The following is a 21,387-nucleotide window of genomic DNA, read 5'->3' on the forward strand; positions in this document are numbered from 1 at the left end:
GAGCATCACATTGGGGGCTCATGTTCATCTACCATGACCCCCAAATCTTTTTCAAAGTCACTGCTGCCCAGGATATCCTCCCCACCGCCCCCACTCTGTAAGTATGGCCTAGTCTTTGTTCCTAGATGTATACAATTACCTTTAGCCATATTAAAACATATTTTGCTTGTGCCCAGTTTACCAAGTGATCCGGATCATTCTGAATCAGTGACCTATTTACTACTCCTCCAATTTTTGTCATCTGCAAACCTTATCAGTGGTGATTTTATGTCTTCTTCCAGGTTATTGATAAAAATGTTACATCATGAGGATCAAGAACCGATCCCTAAGGGAGCCCACTGGAAAAGCACCTACTTGATGAGGATGCCCCATTTACAATTGCATATATTTTTGAGAACTATCAGTTCTTAATGTGTGCCTGGTTAAATCTTTCTAGTTTTTTTTAATCAAAATGTTGTGCGGTTCAAAGTCAAATGCCTTACAGAAGTCTAAGTATATTATGTCAACACTATTATCTTTATTAACCAAACTTGTAATCTCATTTTAAAAAAAGACTGTTGGCTTTTCAGGTTCTATTTTCCATAAATCCATGTTGATTTTGCATTACTGACATTACTCTCCTTTTTTGTTCTTTATTAATCAAGTCCACTATCAGATTCTCCATTATCTTGCCTGGGATTGATGTCAAACTGCCAGGCCTGTAACTACCCAGGTTGTCCTGTTTTATTCTTTTTAAAAATTGGCTTTCTTTGTCGTCTTCTAGAACTTCCCCAGTGCTCCAAGATGTATTGAAAATCAACAGTCCAGCAACCTTCTCTGCCAACTCTCTTAAAACTCTTGGATGAAAATTATCTGGCCCTGCTGATTTAAAAATGTCTAACTTTTTAGTAGCTTCTGTTTGATATTGTAGAGATGCTAGTGGAATGAAAAATGTCTCATCAGATGGTGATAACTATTGTTGTTTTCCCCAAATACAGAACAAATATTTATGGAACACATCTACATTTTTCTGCATTATTATTTAGGCTTCTACCATTTCAATACAGTTTCTGGATTATTTGATATCAAGCTCTAAGGGGGTGGATACTGGTCTCACACCTGGTTTTACCTTCAGGTGACTCTAACATCAGTGGAGGTGTGCCAGGTTCATTCCTGTGTGTGAGATGAGAAGAGAGAGCCTGATTTTCTTTCTCTCTGGGATCTACATCACAGTGAGCAACTCACAAATATCAATGTGTTTATCCCCATGCTACCCCTGTGAGGCAGGGTAGTGCATATTACCTCCATTTTAGCGATGGGGAATTCAGGCACAGACTAAGGTGAAAATTTTCAGAACTAACCAATGATTTTAGATGTCTTTGTTTTTGGCTGTCCACCTTGATGCCTTAAAGCAGCCTGATTTTTTTTTTTTTTCCCCCCAAAAAGTGCTGAGCCCTCCTTTAAAAACACATGATTTTCAGTGGGTAGCTTGAGTGAGGCACCCCAAAATGGGTTTGAAATACCCAAACTCCTGGAAAGCACACACAGACAGCCCTTTAACCTCCTGGGGTGCTGCCTGTGCACCAAATTCTGTGTTGTCAGAGTCAGGATTTCTACTGGGCCCTTAGAAACTGCTCCAGTCCACTTTGTGTGGATGTTAAAGATCTCATGGCCCTTTTGGTAAAGACAGTGGCTGGTGTTCTGGGCCACAAGCTGTGCACTAGTGCTGCCCCCCGGCAGAAATAGAGTTGACCCTGAATGAAAGCTGTTTGGAGTTGTGTGCATGCGGGCGAGAGCGAGCAGTTTGAGTTGTTTTCTTGGCGGAATGATGAGCTCACCTGTAAATTCATATATGGGCATAAAACCCTTTTGTGGCTTCCTGACCTCATGAACTTGTTTGCAAAATGCATCCCTTAGGAGGAAAAAAATGTTGCTGCCCTGTTCCCTTTTCACCACCTTTTCCCCTCTGCCACTCCTTCTTCCCCTGGGCCTGAGTCTCTTGATGCATTTTTTTTCACACTTCAAGGCAACACTGCAAAATGCATGGTCAGGAAAATTACTGGGCAGCCCCTCCTGGGAACTGCTGCTCTCAATTGTTCAGGGTCTTAGGTTAGAATTGGATCTTTTCAGATGGACTGCTTTATCAATTCGTCAAAGATTATGCACACCAGAGGAGACATTGAGAGGCCTCTTCAGTACCACGGATCATATTCAAGGGGTTTCTCTTGCTCAATTGCGTTTAAATTAAATTTGACACCCAGGATTTACCATCGTTTTAAAGCCCCCTCATGTGATTCCATCAGATAAGAGTCTTTGTTCCTCTCTGCTGTGGTTGAATGTGACATAATCCTGAGTGCCACTGGAGGGGATGGTTTCATGAGAGCCCTGGTCAAAAGAGAATGGGACCCATTACAGTGAATGAGGTCTCTAGCTAAGGCCAGCTCCCCTTGCACCAGAATAGAACACCTTGTGCTGACATCACTCCCTCCACAGGAAGAAGAACTCTGGCCCCCAGGCTAAAAGGAAATCACTTCTTTGGGATGACCTCCTCTGCCCCAGGCCAGATGTTAGTGATGGGGGTGATGTTAGAAGTGAAAGCTAGGCGGGAGCATGATGGAGAGAGCACGCTGAATGCCAGGGGTGAGGTAGGGGGTGAATAAAGTGTTGAGTAGTTCTGTCTGAGGTAGTAATACCCCCCTCCCCCACATTCCCATAGTATCTGAGCATCTCCATCTTAAATGTCATGATCTTCACAGTAGCGTGTGAGGTACTACAAGAACCATTAGCCCCATGTTACGGTAGTGTGGCTGAGAGACCTGCCCCAGACATGTAGTCCTCAGCAGGGCCTCTCTCCCCCCTGGTCACAGTCTCATGACTGTCTATTCCTGGACAGAGTGTGCGTCACTCTCTTCCCCCCCCAGGGCAGGGCTGATACTTTCTACAGTTCCAAAACCTTTGTACTAGGTCACACCTGTCTGAGAGCTATTACTCAGGGATCCAAACAACCCAAGAAATTCCCCTAAAAACAAACTTATCTGCATTATTTCAGTATTGGGCATGCACTTTAATTATTCTCTTCTCTTTCCTTCTCATGCTGCCTGCCACAATGGATTATAACCTGAATAAATGGATTGCAAGGATCAATACCCCTGGAGCAGGGGGTCCATGGGCCACAGTTAAACCAGCAAAAAGATGAAGTAAACAGCAACTCCCATTTGTCAGCTAGACTTATGAAAGCTACATTCTTATCTCCATGGCCATGTGTATGTACAGGGCCAAATGTAGATACAGATTGCAAGTGCGTTGTGGCGGGGAAGGAAGATAGACTCAATGGCAGGCTTTGGGAAGTGTCTCCTGGTACATTGCCTCTTCTGTCTTTCTGCCTCCCAAGTTTCTTTTTTAAATGCAAAAGCTGGTTGGAACTGAAATTTTCATGGTGAATGACTGGAGAGGCCTAGTTTTGAGAACAGTTCCAGAGGGGTAGCTGTGTTAGTCTGTATACAGCAAACACAACGAGAGTCCTGTGGAACTTTAAAGACTAACTCATTTAATTTAATAAAGCTTATGCCTACAAAAATTAAATATGTTAGACTTTAAAGTGCCACAGAACTCTCATTGTTTTTGCTAGTTTTGAGAGTGTGTATACACACACACGGATACCCACACACACATCAATGGCTCTTCTGGCACTCATTTATTATTAATTAATTTTAAATCCATAAGGAGCATAGGAAAGTGGCATCCCCTGCTCTGGTCCTTACAAAGACTTTATATGTCCCTCTGGCTGGGAGACCTTCTGAATATGAAATGTACCATGATGCATGAGGATAGAAGAGTGGAAGGACACAGGGAGGGGTGGAACGTGCAACAGCAGGTTATGATGGGCTTTTTACTGTATTGTTAGGGGGACCAGGGAAAGAAAAAAAAGTCAGCATAAAATGAACGAGCTGCATAAAGAGATGAGGATCAAAGTCTGAGATTGGTACGTTTGCTCAAGGATGGCAGGTGCAAGAAGTGGGATGTTTTTCATGTGCAATGGTTTTGAAAGCTACTTGCTTCTAAGGAAGAATGGGAACCAATCATAGTGATTGCTTCTCAGAGATGGCAGGGAGAATTGATTCCACAGTTCCAAGGACTGCCTTTATAATGTGTGATTCATTAATGGTCAGTAGCCAGATTTTTAACAACTGAATCCAGGACTGACTCTTTGAGGAACACGAACACTGAAACAGATTTTTTCCCCAGCTTACTCATTGCTCATGAAGTGGTATCAAAGGTTTGCTAGTAACAATTGCAGGACTTGGGGTTTAAATTATACACAACAAAATTAATCCGCTGTGACAGCCAGGAGCTTGGCATTTCAGAATCCAGCAGATGCACGGGTCTTTATTCAGCAAGAGAAGCTGCAAGTCTCTGATAAAGTTTCAGAGTTAGTAGCTGAAGACTCAGTAGTGGAAAGAGAATGATTTGCACAGACTGCCATATGCTACACATGGCATGAAGAGAGGAAAGAGAATGGACTAGTGGCTTTCTTTGCCCTCTCTATGATGCATAAAGAGGACCTGAATTGTTGGTCATGTTCGCTCTCACTCAGAAATGTTCAGAAGGCCAAACACCGTTTGCTGGAGGTCCCAGAGACAGGGTGAGATTTTCAAAAGCTCTCCACATTGGCCTAACTCCGCTTCCATTGCTGTCAATGGGAGTTTTACCATTAACTTCATTGGGAGCAGAGGTGAGCCACTAGGCATGTCTTTGAAAATCCCACACTAATTACTCTCTCCAGCCTGGCTTACACCCAGATTTTACATCAGCGTAAACCTTTCTGTTGTCGTGTGATTTGTGGGTTTGTTTGTTTTTTTTTGTTTTTTTTACTGATCTATTTATACCAGTGAGGCTGCAGTTATATTGGTATAAAGATGCTCAGACCAATATAGCTTACCATACCCATATCAGCACATCTATAAAGGCCTAACAGAGGCTATGCTCCAGGGATTGCCCCCCTTTAACTATAATGGTATAGTGAAGGTGGTAGTTGTGTGTGTAAACAAGCCTTCCCCCTTTAAGGAACAGGGTGTTTGAATCTCTTACCAATGAGTTTTTCATCCAACAGTTTGTTCAGCCATTTGAGTGAAATAGGTGATTAAAAAAACAAGCTAAAGAGAACATTTAAACAGTCTGAATAAAAAGCACTTCCTCTCTGTTAATCAGGTTTCATGTCCATGAGATATGTGATGTCAAATGTGCCAGTTTTCCAATTGTCTGTAGTGTCTTCTGGGAAGAACAGAAAACAGGGTAGGACAGAGCCTGAATTCCTGATTTTAAAAAACTGTTGAACTCCTCCTCCCTTTAAAACAACAACAACAAAAACCCAACCCACTTTAGATCTTTTGTGTATGCCACACACAAGAAAAAAAGCACAAATTCATTTTTTCCCTTTTGCAGGTCTCCTTTAAAAGTCTACTATAAAAATCAAAATTCTGACAAGATGATTTTGCACTCCTGATAGGGTTCAGACAAACCGTCTTGCTGTGACTTTAGCATCTCTAGCATTAGTAGACAAGTTTACGGGTATTATATTGCACTGGCAGAAACATCTTATTTAGCCATGTGAGGTCTGAGAGAGTTGGTTTTTAGATCTGGGTTGTGTGTGCTTTAATTAAAACTGCTGAAGCAACATGTCACTTTATGGTTCCTGAACTGGACCTGCAGTGGTGCATGCCGTAGAAATGGTATTTCTGTGCTTCTAGGGGAATGTGAGGTCTGTCTGGATTTCTTTTTCCCTGCAAAGATGCAGCTGAACGTGAGAACCAGCCTTGGCCTCTGAACTCTGCCATTGCATTCCACTGGAGGGGGTGAGCTACAAAAGCAAATCTTCAACTGGTGCAAATTGCCATGGCGCCATTGACTTTGAGCGTCTCCACAGGGAACCTGTCCCTCAAGAGTGCACAGCTAGGGACTCGCAACAAACCCACCTCTCAGACATCACCAGGGTACTTGAGAGCCTAATGCTATTGCAGCCCTATAAGGATTTATGGATTACATCCAACACCGTGAATTGCCCTGTGCAGCTGTAAATCCTCTTTTAATCCTTTGGAGATGTCAGTGCACATTGCTTTATCAGCAAATACAGGTGTCCAGCTATAGTTGGTATTGTTTTCATTTTCCCTCCATTGAGATTGTCTGCGCTATTGTAATGTGAAAGGCCTTGCCTCTGAGAATTATTTAGATGTTGATGGGGTCAGATGTGAGACCTAATGTAAGAGGAAACACTTCTATTGGTGAGCTGCACCTAATTATTCAAGGCCAGAATTTAGCTCTGCTGTTTGTATTTTGTTTTCTTGTCAACCTCAGAGAGGTGGGTTAATGTCACTTCTCATTTCCAGAACATCACTCTCCTTTGATTCACCACCATCTTCTGAATTTTGAAGGCCATTGGTGTATTACATCCCCATGTTTATGATAGTTTTCAACAACAACAAAAAGTAAGAGAAATTGTTCTCAAATAGTTTGCATCTGAGTACAAAGGATGAGCTGTTACACTCTGAAAGGAGTGGCAGATAAAACTGTGAGGAGGTACTAACACAAAGAGAAAATAGTTACACCCGGTCAGTCTAATACAAATGGACTTAAGGGACTTTGCACCAATCTTGGACAACCTTATGCATGTGCTTAAAATTGAGTACCATGTGTAAGGGTTTACAGGCTTTTAAAGAGATTATTTCAACTGTTTGAAATTTCAAAGATGCAGGTCAGTATTTTCAAAAGTGATTAGTTATTTTGGATGCCCTAACCTGAGACAAGCTAAAAGGAGCTTGTTTTGTATAGAACAGGTGCTCAGCACTTTATGAAAATCAGGCCACTTTAAGATGTCAGGTTGGGAACCCAAAAACAAGCATCCAAAATCACACGAATTAGACATATGGATAAGCAAATCCTAATTTTCCTGGATATAAAGCCTTCAACTGATATAGAAAGGTGCACTTTGGATCTGATTAAATACATTTCCCAAGAGAAACTTGAAGCAGTTATTCAATAAAAAGCCAAGTTATATGGCTAAAATGTTGGGTGCAAGGAAAAGCAGCAGCTGCATGCAGAATTTGTAGTAGCAAAGAAATAACTGGGCTGGGTGGGAAGGTTTTCACCATCATGCTGATTTAATATCATCCACTGGGACTCATTTCTAGATCCATGCTGTGGTGGTCTAGTTTTTTAGGAGGTTAAGATTAAATTGCATTATTCCTAGAGTTAAAAATGGATTGTCACTTGTTGAGGGAATCTATTGAATATTTTTGTGTGTGATGTGGTGTGTGTACAGAACACTGCCTAGTCTTGAAACGTGGAATAGACTTTTTAAATCAAAATCTCTCACAAAGGAGCATTTCAGCAACAGATGGTGGACTTAAGGCTTGTTTACACAGGGACACTCAGGGCTGGTCTACACTTACCTCGTGATTTGGCGGCAGTCAACGGGAGTTACGCAAACTACACAGAGTAGTTTGCGTAACTCACATCGACTGCTCTGCTTCCCTTCTGCGCACTGTCTACACTGCACTGTGCTTCTCAGTCGACTTCCTGATCGATTGAGCGGGTCTATACTGACTACTCAATCGATCCAGAAATTTGCCGCAATCAGTATAGACGCACTTTAAAGTGGATTAGTTAAACTGCATTAAACCCTTGTTTCAGTCATGCTGCCAGTACACCACCACCACCACCATCCTATTGTGTTAGGAAACACTTGGCACGCCTTCTCACTGATGCATTGCATTTTCCATTGCATAATGCCCGAAGCATGTAACTAATAAGTGAAAATGTGTTTAAGGATTTCAGACTGTTTGAAAAATATCACATTCATATTGCAACAATTATTGGCAGAGGTGTGGTAATAAAAAGGCATCCTTCAAAAGGTATTCCCAGGAGTCCCTGCAGAAAACGCAATAGATCTGAGCCGAGGTGGGGGTCACAAATCAAATACAACATGAGACTGCTTGGTTTTTGTTTTTTTTAAAGTGAGGCTGCTGGGTTTGCCAATGGAGTGCCCCTATGGGAGCAGAGGGGGAGAAGAAACTACATCTTGTGGTGGCAACCAGATGCATCACCGATACCCAGTAGAAAACATAGTGCTCCTTTGCTTACTAAACATCAGTATAGTAGGGTGGGACTGAACACACGACTCAGCGACAAGAATCCTCTCAAATTCTAATCCTAGCTCTTTATTTTGCTGTGTATTTTTAGGCAAGTCACCTAGGCTGGGATTCAAAGGAGCCCAAGGAAATTTGGTGCCTTATTTTCCACAGCTGCAAAGTGGGGCTGATATAACTTACCTATCTCACCTCTGTTTTTTGTGATGGCTAATTAACTTTTGCACAGCACTCTGAAAACAAAGTACCCATGCCCTAAGAGCCCAATTTTCTCTCATGTATGCCTCCAATACTCATCTACTTCACTATTATAATTAGATGTTACGGGGTGTAATGGGGTCTGGAACATCACAGGTAAAAAATCACTCAATCTGCAGCAATCTGAAATGAGGAGACTATCATTACGCTGCAGCTCTCTGAATTCTCAAACAAATTTCAATAGTCAGCAACCAAATGAACCCGGAGGAGTAGCTCCCTAAACAAGACTCAAAACAACATCTGCTACCACAGGCTCCCCATTGATAGACAACCTATCAGACAATGACATGAAATGCTCCCTCCATTATTGCAAACCTTAGTTATCAAAAGTGATTCTAAGACCATCCATAAAATTGAGAGAATCAAAACTACACCATATAGGTAAATAATGGTGGAATTAAAGTGTTCTGTGCATACTGCACTGACTGTATTGGGAAACGTTCATCATGCTAACATTCTTAGCATTGTTGTTTTTAATTTCTTAGTGCAAGTGCATTTGATGTATCCTGTGTCTGTGTATTTGTCTTGAGTAAAAATATAATGGCTGATTTTCAGCTGGTGTAATTTAGCATCATTCCATTGACTTCAATGGACCATTACTGATTTTTACACTGTCAGAGAATCTGGCCCATAATTTTAAGAAAAACTTTTCTAAAGACATTCAGACACAGAGCAGAGGCTTAAATTATACAGCACTGAAACCCTGCGTTTTACAGCAAAGTTACTTGAAATCCTGGGACAAGTTTGTCTACATTTAGAACCAATTTTGTTGCAATAAAAAATTATCCACGGACTAAAACAGAGAACATAAACTGCATTTAAAAGATCTGGATATGATCAGATTACATTTAACACCACAGCAATATTTTACTACCATCCTGTTAGTTGCTGTTTAATCACAAAAGGATTGATGCATCTGTTTACCTCTGTGACATCTGGTGTATTGGTGAAGTACAGAAATATGGCTGAAGGATTATTTTGCTGTCCATTAGCAGATTTTCTTACCTGCCATTCATTTGCGTCACAGACATGGTTGGCTCAGTTTTTTGTGCTTGTGTGTATGTTTCAGGCAATGAAAAAATAATTTGTAAATTTCACATCTGGCATTAAAATACTTACACACTGCAGAATGGAATTTCATGATGTAAGATGAATGATGGTTGTTGATGGGCTATAAACCTGTTTAAAAGGCAACAGGGGCAATTTGACAAATTATAGCCAAATCTTCTGATTTTGGAAAATGTATTTGGGGATGCTGAGTTACGCCCCCCCAGGCATGGGCTGTCAATAGGTGGACCATGGACCAAATCCAGATTGCCAGATGCTTTTGAAGGGAGCTCAAAATCTTTAAAAAGTAAGTAAATAAATTATTTTCTCTGTAGTCTAGACTTTGACCAAGAAATCCAGACTTTGACAAAAAATAACTGACTGACTATCTCTGCCCCCATGCTTGGAAAGTATTCCATTTCCAGTTCTCCAGGCCCGTTCTCAGCCAGATGTCTCTTTAGGGCTCAGATCTTCCATGGCACTCACAACAGGAAAATCATCTCAGATAGGAACTGTCATAAACCAAACAAACAAAGCAACCCAAAACTCCCTGGAGTAAGTTACAGCGAGATAGTCAAAGGCATAAAGTGAAATCCAGTGAAAGGTGGGTGTCCAACTCCCAGCTGTGCCTTGGAAACTATCCCCTCCTGAGTCACTAAGTGCCCATGATCTTGTTGCTTTTCTCTTCCTTGCCTCATCTCTCCTTGCTCTTTCCCACAGGCATGGACACAGCTAATCATTAAATGGTCCCTGTGTCAAGAGGTTACAACCTTTCTGTCGGTGCTGGGCAGAGCCTAGTATGCCTTTGGGCACCTGTACAATAATAAAAGGGGGATAATAGCACAATGTATTTCATATTTGTGGGTTTTTTCTCTCAATTAAAACCCCATTGGCTATAAAGTATCAACAACTGCAGCTGATGCATTCAGAGGGGGCTGACTTGGACTTAAAGTCCCAGTAAAAAGTCCCTTTTGCCTGCTCAGTTTAGAACCTGCATGAAACATTTACTGAAAACAAGTGGCATGAATCTGGAAAGTAGGACTGGGCCAGAGAGCAACTGTTAGTTCAGGGTAGGTGCAAGGTGCCCAATTTAGTAACCCTAGAAACTGAAGCCATTGGCCTAGCTCCAGCATGAATACTGCCCGGCCAATGTCAGCATGAGCTTTCTCCTCGTACCCCAAAAGCCCCGTCCTGGAAGGATGACCAGAGCCAAGCAGGTATTTCCACGGTGACCTGTGTGACCTGCGTGTCAATTGTGAAGGTGGTTTTTGTGATGCAGACACCTGCTCCTGTCCAGTAGAACACTGAGATCACCACCTAATTTCATGGAGTCTGTTCAGATGCCAACATCTTGGAAACTGAGTGTCGTATCACATTTAGGTTAATCATAAATGGTCTGGCACCGAGATGTTTATAATTTCCCAGCAATGCTGTGACTAGGAATAGAAAGATTTCTAGCTAGGGCAAAGTTCATAATCCCAGAATTAGCTGTAACTCTGTTCCCTGCTTCCCCCCAGCCACAGCAGGCTCTGCTCAAACGTGGAAAGCTATTACTATGACATAGGAAAGACCACACCCCCTTATTGCTGAATGTCAGCAAATGACATGGAAACTTTACCCTGGCATCTATTACGGGGGAAGTGGGGGGGGGGGGGAAGGAGGGGGTTACTGCAGTAGTCTAGCTGTGGAAGATAACGACATCACTCATGTGACTTTATGCTGTGTTTTACCATCTCCATTAATTCCAATCACTGAGATTGTCTCTACATTGAAGTTAGAGACAGGGCTGAATTAACATTCCCATGCACATGCTGGCTGCTGAGGGATGGGGAATTAATGGTACAGGGTAGAGGAGCTGCCTGGCTACTGGAATTGGGGAAAGTTGTTGCTTTCAAAGTGGAGGACTACTGGCATATAGTCAGGGCTTGTGCTGGAGCTCAGAGTCCATTCTGTTATAGGGTCAGCTCTATACATTACAGCATAAGGGGACAATGTTTGTCTTTTCCTGCCTTCCGTTGTCCCTTGGACAATGTTTCCCCAGTGCTCGCTCCACTTGTGCAGAGCTGGGGTTAGCTGAAAACCCATGAGTACCCCGCAGTCATGGAACGTCCATACTTCCAAAACTTTCCACTGACGTAAACTTCCTTTTACTCACAGTGCTGATTAGCTTTGCTGATGGTGAAAGACATGTTTAATAGTAGCTCCTCAAGCAGAATGGACTGAGACCTTCCAGATTTTTCTCTGTTGCTCAACGGTTGGCTCTATTATGCCTCTAATAAAGAAACCTAACCAACTGGGCATGCCAGCAAGCCCTAGCAGAAAGTATTAAGCTGGCATCAGCAAGTTTTGATCTGACATTGTCACAATTGTTCACATAATGCTAAAGTTTTACAGCTGCCTGCATGAGATGCTTCTCACATGAGAGAAGATAGAAACAAGGTAACAGCCAGATACAAACCACTTGTTAGTTGCAGCTTACAGAAGAGGCAATACCTTATTTAAAATATTCTTGCAGGGATGCAAGCATCTGGGCTGCATCACTACCACGAGTCTTCTTAAAATATGATCATGGAGTGTTAGAAAGGAGTGTTATAATCAGGGTGATTTCAACGGGCTTTAATATAATTGGGATCCAAGTCTTACTGTATATGAGAGTGGAGGACATACTCTGGGTATCAGATCAAGAGATACATTAAAAAGGATGTGGCAAAAAAGACTAAGTACTCATCATTGGCAAATGACAGTGAAGAACCAGTGGAAATGGATGCAGAATCCATGGGAACCACAGCCTGTGGCATATGGGATTATTTCAGTGTTACGATGAATGGGAAATAGATTGCGACACAAAATGCTACACTACAAAAGTCCACAACCCCTTCAAGTAGAACCTGTGAGTCAGGCTCTCTTTTCATTTACTTTTTTTATAACCAAATATTCAGCTAGAACTACTGCACAAGAAGGTTAAGAGTTCATCAGTCTCATTAAATATATTTCAGTGCAAGCCTAATCAAACTGACTGGCTATCGTTAGCACTGCACCCAGACCAGACTTGCTTCACTAGACACGACTGTTTTTATCCCACACCGCAAAGTAAATATGTCGCCTCCTACTTTACATTGTTGTGTCTGGTAAACAATGGTCCTTCAAGGTGGACCTTTTTCAAACTTATTTTTAGTATCTATTACCCTTTATTTTATTTAATGCTGCTTGGCCAAAATATATAATTTTTTTAGGTTCAAAAGGTTAAGAAATCTTCAGAACAATTGAAAAATGTTCATGGAAAAAGGCCCTAAAATCAGAAGGGATTAATGAACACTTGAAGAGAACAAGTGCTTAATATTGATGTTATTTATCTGCACACCTCCCACGTTAAGCGGAAGCTTCAGTAGAACAGTGATGAGAGCAGTAACAGGCATGAAGAACTGTTGCTATATCCATTAAAGCAGCTTTATAAAATTCTTGCCTGCACCCCCTAATTTTTTTTTGTCATACAAGTAAAATAGGAAAGTGAATAGATTTTGTACTTGGTCTAGGAAATTTTCATGACAATTATGCAAAGCTGAATTAGACAGCACCTGGCTTCCATCTGATAGATGTTTTATCTTTTGCTATAGTGACAAAATTATTTTAGCATGTTTGATTTTAACCCTCAGACTTATACTTCTACCAAAGAGCAAAAAACCATGAGTCTTTCAACATTCATTTTATGGATGGAACATTACATCGTCTTGTTATGCTCTGGTTATTCACAGTAATAACAGGCTCCCTTCCTGTGAATTACTGAGCATGTTCCCACTTCTCCAGTAGATGTCACTGTGATTAGAGGCTGCACCGCACCTTGTGTGATCAGGCCTATAGAAACTGGTTTATTCCTCTATTATAAACATTTGTAATTTGCATGACAGGGGTGCCTCACCAACCAAGATCAGGGCTTCATTGTGCTATGTACTATACAAAGACGAAGTGAGAGTCCCCACCTTGAGGTGTTTAAAGTTACTGGACTGGGAATCAGGAGCCTTGCCACTGTCCTATCCCCTGGACCATACTGTGTTTCTGATTCTGTACCATTGAAGTCCATGTTAATTTAGCTGTTGCCTTCAACAGAAGTCCAAACAGTTTCTTTCACAGAGTACCGTAGGATCCTGTTCTGTGAGAAGGCTCCCACTGACTTCATGCTGGAGTTAAGGATGCTCACCATTTCCCACAGGATTGGAACCAGGGTGAAACAAAGCATAATTTATACATATACCTTGCTTAAACTTGACTCAAACTCTAGAGATCTTTTCCGGTATTGAAGATAATTAAGAGCAGCGTGAATGAAAATATATGCCACATAGCAAAGTGCAAAATTAAGTAGCAATAACACAACAAGAATAATTAAGCTCTTCTGTTCTGAATTAATGAAGGAACAAATTACCAGCTCCGAATCAGCGACACGGGTAAGGGAGTTCCTGTGAAGCTGCTGACTGTTCTTGGAGTCTTGTGTTATGAGGGCAGATTTTGGACATGTTTTGAGATCTTCAGTTAGAAAGGTGCTATCGAAGTATTGCTATTGCATTAGATATGTGTGAACTGATTTGAAAATGCTCCACTACCCAGAAGCTGAGAATAAAAAGGTTCCATGTCACTTTCAATTGCACTTTGCCTCAGATAGTAGCAACAGGCTTCTAAAGTCTGTAATACTTCACAGTCTCTTTGAGTGCTAAAAAAGAGCTGCACAACCAAAACCAGAAACAATTTGACTAACAACCTACACAGAGCAGCCATCTGTTTACATATGAAAACAAACAAAAAAAGACTATCCCTGATATAGAGCACGGAAGCAAAAAACAAAGATCTTTTTTTTTATTTCATCAGTTAACAGCATGATTTTGCTATCATTCTGAAGTGATTTCTGAACAGGAACTAAAGTAAACTTTCATATACGGGAAAAATTCAGTAACCTTGAACACACCACAGCAAATTGGCTAATTTTATCCATATCAGATTATTTTAACCAGGTGTTACATTAAACAACATATGATGTTCATGATTCCCAGCAACTGTGAATTACGACAGAAATAGAGAGATGAAATAAATTGCACTTAAAGACATGTAGCTCCATTAAAAAATGTCACAAACCATTAATGCTGCACAGTTGATTAGCAAACTGCACTTAATGTTATAGTGGTGTATGTCTTATTTTCTAAATTATTTGCAGTAATCCCCAATACCTTTTGAACACATCTGTTTGGTAACATTTAAGTGCAATTACTCAACTATTACACCTTTCAACTTTTTATTGAAGCTATAATTTTAATTGCTTGAGCTTTCTATTTGGTCATGCAACTGCAGCCTTTTCATTTTCGGCTGGGAGGAGCTAGTGTTCTCTCTCATTTTAAAACTGATTCTAGACCTAATTCATTTTCAAGTAGCAACTTGCTCCTTGAGTAATACCTCTGAAATCAATGGGACCATTTGGGGAGTAAAGTTTATTAATTGTAAGGGTATCAGAACAGTGTCTGGCACTAAAATAATTTTTTTCTTTCATTTAAACTATATATTAGTAACAGCAACAACATACTCCAAGATAGCTGTTACACTGGGTACCCACATATCTAGGATGGTTTACATGCTTTTGGTTTGTACCCTGGGGGCATAGAATTGCCCTTGTGTGTTCTTTCTGACATACATACCTTGGTGAAAGTCCTAAATTGTGCTGAAGTAATAAAGAAATCAAGGAAGGTCTGACTATCTCACTTTCCATTTCAAACAAACTAACGCAGTCATTGGCGTAGCCACATAGGGGGCACAGATACATCAATACCGGTCTGCCATTGACTGGAACAAGGAAACTCTGGATTTGCTCTCCTCCCATCTTCCAGGCGAATGGGGGAGGAATGATTACAGAAGAGAGACACTTTCAATCTCTAGGAAAGATGATGCAATCCCCTCTCCTGCAGTATCCAGGGTAATCTCATAGGATACTCCCGTGGCCAGGGCAACCGGAGGTGCGTGGACTGTGCTGTGGAGATAAGAACTGGAGAGGGAGAAGGGAAAAATATATATATATAAAGCTAAACAAATATTCAAATAAGAATTCAAGCACAGAACTAGCAGGAGAGCTAGTTTCTATTTATAAGATAAACAGGTGAGAAGGTTTCTATAGTGCTTTGAAGACACAAGGAACTATCTAAATGCTAAATGTTATTACTATAGTATTAGAAGGAGAGTACTCTAAGAATGGTAATGTCCTGTAAAAAGCACTGCTCTAGATTAATCTTGGCACCAACAGAGCTCAGGTACAAACACAGTTTATGAGAGCGCTGCAGTCTTGCCACTACACCCAGGCATCCGTCTGACAGACAGCAGGAAGCCCAATGTCAGAGGTGAGTAACAGACAAAGGGTGAGGACGGGACAGGAAATTCTAATAATAAGCAAACTGGGGCTAATGCATATTTTAAAGTTATTTTTCAAAAAATAATGTATATGTTCTACAGGGATATAAATGCCAGACTGCAAGCTCTTTTCCTGAGCCAAATTCTGAAAGCATTACTTCCACTGGGGAGCGATTATTCAGATGCACTGCCCCAGTGAAGTCAACAAGCAGTTTTTGGTATGAATTTAAAATCTGTGATTAGGTCGTTCTGACATCCAAGACGTTTGGCATGTACATAAAGCTGGTCTACATTAAAATGGATCTCTGATGGTAGACGCCACAGAAATAATAACCTAGCTGTTGGGATTCCCTCCGACACCATTTCCATTCAGCTTATCAAACACCATGTCCAGTTCTGGGAGAACACTTCATCCACTTCTTTGGGATCCAGAATACTCAGACTCTGCATTTCGTCACTTAGGTTCCTTTATTTGGCATACAGCAGAACAATGCTGAGTTACACAGACAACCTCTTCCTTTATATACATGTACACATCGCACTGCATTTGCTATACATTCCATTACACATTTTTGGATTGGCTTGGTGACTTTGCAGGAACCAATCCCTGTACACAATGCTCTGTCCATGTGCTGTTCACATGGAACCTGGTCTTTTATATTCTGTGTTTATCTTGTCCATAGTCTTTGTTGCTTATCTTTGCTAGCAGAGACATCCTGATGCCAGCACTGCAAACCCCTATTTACAACTTTACCTTCCATCCACCTGCCCAATTATGCCCACTAAGAAATGAGACAGTTACTTATGTCAAGCTGGGCGTACACCAACATCAAATGAAGGCTAGCACTAGAAAGCCGCACAAAATGCACATTTGCTAGATGAAATTAGCCAGCACTGCTGTGCTTTCACTGCTTCTATTGCTGGATTGACAGCAAAATGCAAGGGCTACAGCTAGGGCAGACTTCCTCGGACTCAAGCTGACTGCTCAGTCTGAGCTGAGACCAAACAAACATTCAACCGTTGAAACTTTGTTACTGTGCCCATTCCCAGGACTTTGTCCAGCTCCTGGGAGAAAATCAATGTAGTAGATTGATACTTACAAAATGCAGGGATACCTGGTATTCAGGAACCCGGGGATTGTTATAGCCAGGGGTGGGAAAGAGTCTCCAGTTCAGGGGAGAGATGGGGTTTCCACTATCTGCCCCCCCTCAGAGATTCCCCTGGGAAAGGGCCTGATCCAATTTCTACCAGAGGCTCCATGGAATCCCCACCAAAACAGGCTGTTTAGGAAATGTGCTGAATCAGGAGATTCTCCATCTCCCTTGACCTACTGAGACAATTGCTGACTCCTTGTTCTGCCATCACACCCCTTGGTGGACTTTCCACTGCGAGGGGCCCTTTGTCAGGAGAAAGCACAGACCCTGGAATGATTCTAGCCCAGTTTACCTTGAAGGTTGGTTTAGGCTCAACGCCCTTTTCCAAAAAATATGAGAAAAAAACCCAGTGTTTTTTGAAGTTCATGGCTATGCTCTGCTACCAAGGGAACGTGGCTATCACTTTCCTCGTGAAATGCTGCCAAGAGAACAGAGAGCTTTTGGAACCTTCGCCTTGGGATTTAGATCACAAGAATCTAATTAAAATGTAGCCAACCCCAAATAATCCCTCCCCTTCTCTTTATGAAATAAAAACTCTGTCATGCCATTCTATTTCTAAATGCCAAATAAGCAGCTTAATTGATCAGTGCGCTGTAACTCACCACCCAAAAAACACAGGCAACTGGCCTCTCATGTGACACACAGTGAGAACAACGACAAACTCCAGAGAAAGAAAGGTTCACTGGGCAAAGACATACTTAGAGCTACAATGAAATTATTTTAGGAGAGGGCATTTAACCCATAACCCTCCCACCCCCCGATTACAGAAATAAATAATTTGTTTTGCCTTGGAAGAAAGGTAGTTTTAAAGCTACTGTCCCTGCATGAAGGATTATCTCCAGCCAAGCAACCACTTAAATTATGGTAAAAATCTTGGGGAAATTACTTGTGTTCAACCTTTAATGAAAGGCCCACCTGTACTGGCTAACTGAGTGTCACTAGTCTTTTGGATGGTTGCTTAGCACAGAATTAGGAAGTTTTTAATAGTGAGCACTGTAGGGGAACCAATGGGTCAGACATATGGAAAAGGACAGAAGAGTTTCCATGAAGCCTGCGTACTTAGTCTCAGAACAGTGCCCAGTATAACTTCATATATCTAGCCTCCATTCAACTGAAACCTCTCTGATCTAAATGTCCGAGAACTGCTTGCCCATTCCCTCCTCTCATTAGATGACTCCCCGCCATTTTTGCTGATGCTCCTCCCAAAACACTGAGGATAAATGGAATTGTACTTTATCGGCTAGTCGGTTCAATTAGTGGATCCATTGCTTCTAACCACCTAATAGGCCTTAAACAAAGCAGGCTGGCTGAGAAGGACTATTTGATAAACAAAACAAGTAAACCCCCCTCCAAGGGAGGTACAAAATTAAAGTTAATAGTTAACGTAACATACCGTGCTGCCAAGAAGGACAAGAACAGTATAAGGCAGACTGCAGTGACTGACCCTAATCCAGCAACAGTCATAAACTGCAGAGTAGGTGATAAATCTGCAAGGAAAAACATCAAACAATTCAAGTGAATAAACAGAAAATGGTGCAGTGGGGCAGCTCAGTCTTGTGATTCACTGCCTGAATCTAATCAAAGTTAAATTCTTACTCTGGATTTATTGCTCCATCAAGCAGTAATTGAGCTGAACAACCAATGGAGACTACATTTTCCTGTCTTTCACTTTCCTGCTGCCCTCCCCCTCCTCTTTTTTGTTTGTTTTGTTTTATTTTTGACAATCAACGTTCATCAAGATTCTTTTCCTTTTACACCATCATCTGTTTCAGTCAAGGTCATATGACCAGAGTGTCTCCAGTGCTACTAACTGATTCTGTTGCTTCCAATGCGTCATCAAATGGCTCAGCTCCTCTCTTCCAAATTCTTGCAATCTGGGTACTATTTCCTTTTTTAGGATGGTAACTGCAGTATGAACACAACGGAATCACATATGGGGAGACTAGATGGCTGCAGCACATGAACAAATCCCTCAAATATTTGAGTTAATGAGAATTGAGAGAAATGTGAACTAAAAATGGCATGCGGTTGAGATAAGGAATTAATCATTTGGATCTAAATATATAAATGATTGGCCCCACGAAATTTTCAATTAGTATAAGAGCAAGTCATTTCCCCATCATGGTGTTTCAGAAGAAATAAATGTGGAGGAGCTGTCATTTGTTACCAAACTTTTCAGGAGTCAATTGTTTCAAAACAATGCAAAGATTCTTTGCTCTGACTGCATGAAACACCTCTTATTTTCTACACATGCACAAGAAACAACAAAATTATGGCCCTCATACTGAAAACACATATGTATGAATAATTTTATGCACACGTGCAGCTCCATTACTCACATGTGTGACTGCAAGAATAGGGTCTACAGTCATAGTGCTTACTGGTATTCATGGAAAATGGCCACCAGCGATGATTTGAGAATCAGTGTGTTAAGATCTTACGTGCAATATCTGAGCAGCCTCTGTACATGTTCAATTTTGGTCAGAACTTAAAATAATACATAAACCTTTACTTCATCACAAAATCAGTTTTCACATATAAAAATCAAACATCCATGGAACAGACTTCAACACACCTTGAACAAAAAACAAAAAAATCCCCTCAAGGCCCCAACAAATGACTTCCCTCCCCCACTTTGTTTTCCTATATTTTAGTTAAAATCACTACATTCTGATTTTATTCAGACCACTATTAATGATAGGGCTGAAAACCTATTTCCATCACCATCCTACCACTTTTTATTACAGCAATTTAACTGATTATAACGAAGCCTCACTAGAAGGCATATGCAGCAGCGAACTCTGGTCTAAATAGCCATGGTTGTATTTAATTTCTAGACCTTCCTCTCTTTTGCAAGTGGAATGAAGTAGCACTCACTCCTCAAGGAACTCAGCCTCTCAAAAATACTCACAACCTTTCAAGTTGTACAAGTGCCATAAGGCCATGGATTGACTGGAAGACTGGCCTATCCAGGGGGAAGTGGAGTCCGAGTGGAAACACAAGGTTTATTCCCGCACCCATCTTCCAATTTTCCTTTGCCCACTCCCAAAGAGAAAAATCCAGCTGCACATCAGAGGGCTTCACAGTGTTAGTGGAAAGATGACAAAGACATGATAAAGGGATAATTTTCTGTGGCTGCAGAGTTATTTTTAGTACGGGGCAGGAACCAGATTTCCAACTCTCAGAAATTCCACAATTTCAAAAAACTGTCCCTGTTCTGAAATGGAACAAAACTAACAATTTTGAAATCGCCCATGAAACAAATTTCAAACAAAAAAGCTGTTTTAGTAACATTTCATTTTGATAAACCAAAATATTTTGGTCTGATCTCAACCTGTTAACATTTTTAATGTTAAAAAAAAATTAAAAATAAAAAAAAAAATTGATGAATTTAGTTTAAAAAGTTGTTTAGAAACAAACATTCCATTCAGAAAATGTCAAAACGGAATGTTCCAATGTTGCCGAAACACTTCATGTGGGTTTTTTTTTCCCCAAAACCAAACGTTTTTCTACACATTTTGATGAACAAAGCATTTTTCATCCAAAAGCCTTTCTGGTGCAAAAGTTTCAACCAGCTCTAGTTGTTCTGCGGCCCTTAGCCACAGGAAAAGTACGTGTCAGAAAAACAGGCAGCCTCCACAGCTCCCAACTCCCTGAAGCTACCAGAATTTCTGAGAGTCAAGGTCGATGTAGTTAGGTCGAGACAGTGTCAGTGTAGACACTACGTTGCTTATGTCGACTGATGCTGGATTTCAGGAGCTAACCCACAATGCCCCACATTGACAGTACAATTGATACAAGCACTCCTGGCAAGGATATGCACTGTCGACACAAGGAACAAAAGGGTAAACGGGTACAAACGATGTAACTACTGCGGTGGCTGTATGCCAATGTAAATTAGCTTGACTTAATTTTGTAGTGTAGACAGGGCCTCAGAGAGTCACAACTAAATACAAGGTGGAACAGAGTGTTCAGCATAGATAGTTAACACATATTTCAAGGAACATTCAAGGTGAAGTGGCCCATTAACACCCCTCCAGTCATAGGGAGAGGAAAGGAAGTGGGAGGAAGCAGCTAGGGGGTCATTAGTGGGTAAAAAATTGTTTTAATAAGCCATAAATCCAGTGTTTCTATTCAGTCCATTATTTTTAGTGTCTAGCAAAGTTATGAATTTAAGTTCCCAGGCTCATCTTTTGAAAAAAAATGCTTAGTAACCTTTTATAACTGTTGTTCTTCGAGATGCTTTGGGTGGGGCAAATAGTCCAAGATAGACTGCAGAGTAGACTGGGATGGACAAAGATTCCGTTTGGAGACCCAGCAAGTGAAACACTTCCACATAGCGAAGTAAGTATCCCTGGTGGAAGACTTTCTGCTACCTAGCAAGATCTGTTGAACTCGTTCTGAGCAGGTCTGCTCTTCAGAGTTCAGCC

The 21,387-nt window shown here is 41.1% G+C and overlaps 1 protein-coding gene across 1 annotated transcript in view; it reads right to left on the reverse strand.

Annotated features, from left to right (window-relative positions):
- Positions 1-14,256: 14,256 nt before the first annotated feature.
- The window catches only part of SUSD1 (sushi domain containing 1), an 89,573-nt gene continuing 82,442 nt past the window's right edge, over positions 14,257-21,387 (reverse strand). The window contains exons 22-23 of the mRNA XM_067553489.1: positions 18,351-18,444; positions 14,257-15,444 (exon numbers count right to left, since the gene is read on the reverse strand). Of these exons, the coding sequence (XP_067409590.1) occupies positions 15,309-15,444; positions 18,351-18,444 (230 nt within the window). The 3' untranslated portion in view covers positions 14,257-15,308. The remainder of the gene's footprint in view (positions 15,445-18,350; positions 18,445-21,387) is intronic.

This window comes from Emydura macquarii, unplaced genomic scaffold (genome assembly GCF_026122565.2).
Source record: "Emydura macquarii macquarii isolate MOO-44397 ecotype Brisbane River unplaced genomic scaffold, CSIRO-AGI_Emac_v2 contig_1451, whole genome shotgun sequence".
In the NCBI taxonomy this organism is placed as follows: Eukaryota; Metazoa; Chordata; order Testudines; family Chelidae; genus Emydura; species Emydura macquarii.